A 5,892-nucleotide genomic window follows, 5' to 3' on the forward strand; every position below is an offset into this window, starting at 1 on the left:
CTAGCGTCACCGAACCTTAAGTGTGTAGACCCTACGGGTTCGGGAGACATGCAGACATGACTGAGACGACTCTCCGGTCAATAACCAACAGCGGGATCTGGATACCCATGTTGGCTCCCACATGTTCCACGATGATCTCATCGGATGAACCACGATGTCGAGGATTCAATCAATCCCGTATACAATTCCCTTTGTCAATCGGTACGTTACTTGCCCGAGATTCGATCGTCGGTATCCCAATACCTCGTTCAATCTCGTTACCGGCAAGTCACTTTAGTCGTACCGTAATGCATGATCCCGTTACCAACCACTTGGTCACTTCGAGCTCATTATGATGATGCATTACCGAGTGGGCCCAGAGATACCTCTCCGTCATACGGAGTGACAAATCCCAGTCTCGATCCGTGTCAACCCAACAGGCATTTTCAGAGATACCTGTAGTGTACCTTTATAGTCACCCAGTTATGTTGTGACGTTTGGTACACCCAAAGCACTCCTACGGCATCCGGGAGTTACACGATCTCATGGTCTAAGGAAAAGATACTTGACATTGGAAAAGCTCTAGCAAACGAACTACACGATCTTTGCGCTATGCTTAGGATTGGGTCTTGTCCATCACATCATTCTCCTAATGATGTGATCCCTTTATCAATGACATCCAATGTCCATAGTCAGGAAACCATGACTATCTGTTGATCAACGAGCTAGTCAACTAGAGGCTCACTAGGGACATGTTGTGGTCTATGTATTCACACATGTATTATGATTTCCGGATAACACAATTATAGCATGAACAATAGACAATTATCATGAACAAGGAAATATAATAATAACCATTTTATTATTGCCTCTAGGGCATATTTCCAACAAAAGAGGCATACAAACTGTGTGAAGCCAGCTCTGAAAGAAAAAAATAAGAAGGGCAGGATGAATTTTTGTTTGTCAATGCTTGATGAGACAACGATAGAAACTTCAAGGCCTAAATTCAAGACAATGCATAATGTTGTGCACATTGATGAGAAAGGTTCAATATGACGAAGAAAAATAAGACCTACTATCTGTTGGATGGGGAGGAAGAGCCTACGAGGCATATACATGGAAACTGTATTGGCAAGGTGATGTTCTTGACGGCCGTTGCTAGGCCAAGGTGGGATAGTGAAGGAAACGTGACCTTCTCTGGCAAAATCGGTATCTGGCCATTCGTGAAAGAAGTTCCTGCTCAGAGGAGAAGTGATAACAGGCCCAGAGGTACAATAGAGACAAAGTCAATAAAGGTCGATAGAAAAGTGATGAGGGAGTTCCTGATAGAGAAGGTCTTGCCAGCGATACAGGCCGTTTGGCCCGAAAGTAATGCTGGACAGACCATCTACATTCAGCAGGATAATGCTAAGCCCCATATCTTGCCAGATGACCCAGAATTTCTAGCCGCTGTTGCAAAAACTGGACTTGACATCAGAATAATACAACAGCCCGCCAACAGTCCTGATTCGAATGTGCTTGACCTCGGTTTTTTCAACTCGCTGCAATCCCTAACAGATTGTCTGAGTCCTAAAACACTACAAGACCTTATTATGGGTGTTTTGGAGGAATTTGAAGGCTATGAGGTTTACAAGCTCAACAGAATTTTCCTAACTCTGCAGACATGCATGATTGAGATCTTGAACCACGCAGGGGGCAATGAGTATAAAACACCACATGTGAACAAAGAAAGGCTTGAGGGTCTTGGGCAGCTACCTCCAAGACTTCATGCCCTCGAGAGGTTTACGCAAATGCCCTACACAATCTAGAGCTAATGGAAAGGGTTCAGTAATGGAAGAAAAGGCCTGAGATGCTTGTTGTCATGAGACGGGAGATGCTTGTTGTCATGAGACAGGAGATGCTTGTTGCCATGAGACCTGAGATGTTTGTTGTCAAGAGACCGGAGATGCTTGTTGTCATGAGACCGGAGATGCTTGTTGTCATGAGACCTGAGATGTTTGTTGTCAAGAGACCAGAGATGCTTGTTGTCATTAGTCCGGATATGCTTGTTGTCAAGAGACCGGAGATGCTTGTTGTCAAGAGACCGGAGATGCTTCTTGTCATTAGTCCGGAGATGCTTGTTGTCATGAGACCTGAGAGGTTTGTTGTCAAGAGACCGGAGATGCTTGTTGTCAAGAGACCGGAGATGCTTGTTGTCATTAGTTTGGAGATGCTTGTTGTCAAGAGACCGGAGATGCTTGTTGTCAAGAGACCAGAGATGCTTGTTGTCATTAGTCCGGAGATGCTTGTTGTCATGAGACCTGAGATGTTTGTTGTCAAGAGACCGGAGATGCTTGTTGTCATGAGACCTGAGATGTTTGTTGTCAAGAGACCTGAGATGAGGCTTCTGGAGTATATTTGTTGCATCCTTGTGGTTATTTGTGTGGAGATAACTCCTTGTTTTTAAATTTTCTGATTTGTATGATATTTGTATAACTCCTTGTTGTGATAAGTTTTCGAATTTTCTGATTTGTATGATCATTTGAATAACTCCTTGCTTTGTAAAGCCTCTGTATAACTTCTTATGAGGAGAGGAGTAGGAGGGGAGAGGCTCCAGTTAATTTAAATCTAAGAAATTGGTACTGGAAATCAGCTTGCTTGTTACTCCTAATTAACTGAAAAAGTTTCAGTTCAGTATCTCTAAAACAAAGTACTCCTTCTGTAGTGCTATAGTACTGCTGTCCTCCCTAATTTGAACAAGTACAGTATGAAATACTCCTATCTACTCCTAGCATTTCCTAGCAAGAAATTTTAGCAAGCAATCCAAGCAAGAAATTTCAGCAAGTACAATTTCAGACTGCCGAACGGACCGCCGGTTATGGGACATTACTATGGGATACTTATGGCAAAAATCTCTCTGACCATCTAGCTTAGTTGCTCTAACACATGTTAAATTCAGTTAAATACTGGCAGCAAGCACTACTCCATGTAAAGCACCAACAAATTTGGGGTGCACAAAATTTACTGAACGGGCTATAGTTTTCGAATCAGAAACGCTAGCATTTCCTGTAGTTCTGCATATCAAATTGATAGTTTTCGAATCCATGTTGCTGTACACATAGGAACTACTCCTAGCATTTCCTGTAGTAGTCGGTTACTCCAAATAAATTTGATATGTGAACAAACAGGTGCCTCTTCAAATAAATGGAAGCACAAATATAATAAGTGTCCTGTGTTCTTCTTTATACTCCAAGTCTCCAGGTATAGCTGTGCAAGATGAAATCCTATCATTGGTTGTTACTCTGTTGACTGAAAGAAAATGGCAAGCTACTACTGTACTGTAGAGGAGGCCCTTAAATCTCTAACTTATTTTTTTACAATTCAGTTAGTCATCCTGTGTCTGAAACTCTGTGTTGACTGAAAGAAATGGCAAGCTACTACTGTACTTTACAGGAGGTTTCTCTCTCTCCTAGGCTATCAAATTTACACAGTTAACATATCAGCAAGGTTAACTACTCGGCAGCCAATTTGATCTCTACGGCCACAACTCAGAGCAACAAGCAAGCACGAGAATCGAGTAGCACCGCATCAGGGGAACGAAATCGAAATTGAAACGAGAGAGTGGTAGAGGGAGGCGTGTAGGAGAAGGGACCTTCAGTTGCTGTTGTTGGTCCATGGCGTCGGAGCAGGTGTTGGTGAGTTGTTGCTGCTGGGCATCGTCCCTAATTTCACCCATGACCATCACTTTGACCTTAAACTTGAGTTGTTGCTACTCCATGGCTGGGGTCGTCCTCCTCTCCCTGCATCGACTGTGCATGCGTGAGTCAAGGGAATGGAAGGGAAGGGAGGAAGGGGGCGGACCTTGGTGGCGTCCCGAGCAGGGGGGAGGGAAGTTCCATGGACCTAACTGTCACGGCGCACGACGACGGGCACGCATGAGAGGGAGGAGGTCATCGATGTGCAGCAGCATCACCAACACCGGCTTCTTGGTCTCGATGAGGTCGCCGCATAGAAGCGCAGCCCCACCCAGGGTGCCCGCAGCCGGCCAGGCATCCTTCCCGGGGGCCACCCCGCTGCTCCACTCCCGTTGCCGCTCCGCTCTGTCCAGGCCGCTCTGTCGCCCAGATCCAGCGTACGCGCACGCGGATCCGGCGTCGGAGCCCACACCAGCTCCGCCGCCCAGAAGCTCTTCACCGGCGCATAAATAACCACTCTTTTGACCTCGGGATGGGAAAGGAAGGAGAGGAAGCAAGCGGTGGGAAAGGAAGGAGAGGAAGCAAGCGCTGGGTTGCAGGAGGAAGAACACGGTGGGCTGCTGGAGTGAGAACGCGATGGGCTGCGGTGGCCGGCGACGATGCGGAGAGGCGACGAGGGAGGGGAATGAGAGGGTGTGGGTGAGAGTGGGCAGCAAGTGGATGGGAGTGGGCATGTGGGAGGGCATTTTCGGAAACTCGGGAAGTTTCGCAACGTAGCCAGATTTACACTATGATCGCTAAAACGTCATATATTTCGGTACAGAGGGAGTATGTTTTTAGAAAAGGTTGGCAAATTTCAAATAAATGTTCCTAAATAAAAAATGTCCACAACCATAGAAAATATTCAGGGATTTCAAAAAGTGTTCGTGAATTTGAAAACTGCCATTGGATTTGAATAAATCTTCTTAATTTTTTAAAATATTCGTGATTTCAATTAATGTACTGTATTTCATAAAAATATTCTCCAATTCGAAAAACATGCTCATTATTTCAAAACATTCACGAATTTGAAAACTCTCTTGTCTTTCAAAAAATGTTAACGTATTTTAAAAGTGTTCTTAGATTTGAAAAATATTTATAAATTTTAAAAATATACATGATTACCAAAATTCTTCAATGTTCGCCAAGTCAATAAAAACCATCTTCCAGAAATATTCAAAATTTGAAAAAATGTTCAGAAATTCGAAAAAAATATTGAAATGTTTCTGAAATAAATTTGAATTTCGAAAAATGTTCAATAATTTCAGAAAATGTTTATGAATTTGGGAAAAGATAAAAAATAAAATAATTATAACAGAGAAAGGAAAGAAGGTGAATGAAAAAAAAGGGGAAAGGCCAAAAGAAAAAAACATAAAAATAAGAGAAAACACGGTCTGGGAAGGTTTCTCAAAACCGGAAAGGAGCTAGTTGCGCCGGGCCGAATGTATGTAGCCGGGAGTGGGGGTACGTGTACACGCCAAATAGGAGCTGTCAGGCTGCCCTACGTCTAGCAGTAAGCGAGGCATATGGGCGCCCGTGGATGAGCCCTAGGCCACCTAGGACCTTGATGGCCAGGGCCTGAACAAATGCAAGCCCATCTTTAGTAGCATTGAGCATTTTCTAAATTCAAATATTTATTTTTTTTGAACATTTTCTTGTGCGCAGAAAGGCCGGCCACCGTGCTCCTGGCTGGGCCTTGGCGGGTGAGCCCACTACTCAAATCAAAATACTAGCTAACTCGAGAGGAGATTGAAGCAACTACAAGTCAATTTCAGCAGTGCTCTTTCAGCTTTGATGGGCATATCCCAAACTTCGGGGCACAAAGCCTTGCTAAACACATTTTTGGTCTAGAGTTAGGTCGCCATCTTGCGCTGATTACCGAATAATAAATAAAGTGTGTTTGGACTAAAAAAGAGCTAACACAAAGGATTAAAACTGCTTGACCCAGCCCGGCTCCCAATTGTACCACCTCTCTCTCTCTCTCATGTCTGCTTGCTCGTAAACAAGGTTTGCTGGGTTTCTTTCCTGCCCGCTCGGTTTTATATATAGTTTAAAATTATTCATGCATTAAAAACTAAAAAAATCAAGAAATCAAAAGGTCATGCAATTTAGTTAAAAAATCACGAATTTGAAAAAACTTCATGGATTTGAAAAAAAAGTTCGTGGATTTGAAAAAGTATTCGTGGATAGGAAAAGAGTT

The 5,892-nt window shown here is 43.6% G+C and overlaps 1 protein-coding gene across 1 annotated transcript; it reads left to right on the forward strand.

The window, feature by feature from the left end:
- The first annotated feature begins 1,031 nt into the window (after nt 1–1,031).
- On the forward strand, nt 1,032–1,787 carry LOC109755499 (uncharacterized). The gene has a single exon (XM_020314401.1). The coding sequence runs from the start codon at nt 1,032–1,034 to the stop codon at nt 1,785–1,787; it is 756 nt and encodes a 251-aa protein (XP_020169990.1).
- Nucleotides 1,788–5,892: the final 4,105 nt, after the last annotated feature.

This window comes from Aegilops tauschii, chromosome 5, assembly GCF_002575655.3.
Source record: "Aegilops tauschii subsp. strangulata cultivar AL8/78 chromosome 5, Aet v6.0, whole genome shotgun sequence".
Classification (NCBI taxonomy): Eukaryota; Viridiplantae; Streptophyta; class Magnoliopsida; order Poales; family Poaceae; genus Aegilops; species Aegilops tauschii.

Coding starts and splice junctions, on each gene's coding strand:
- LOC109755499 (XM_020314401.1), top strand. CDS start 1,032: ATGACGAAGAAAAATAAGACCTACTATCTGTTGGATGGGGAGGAAGAG.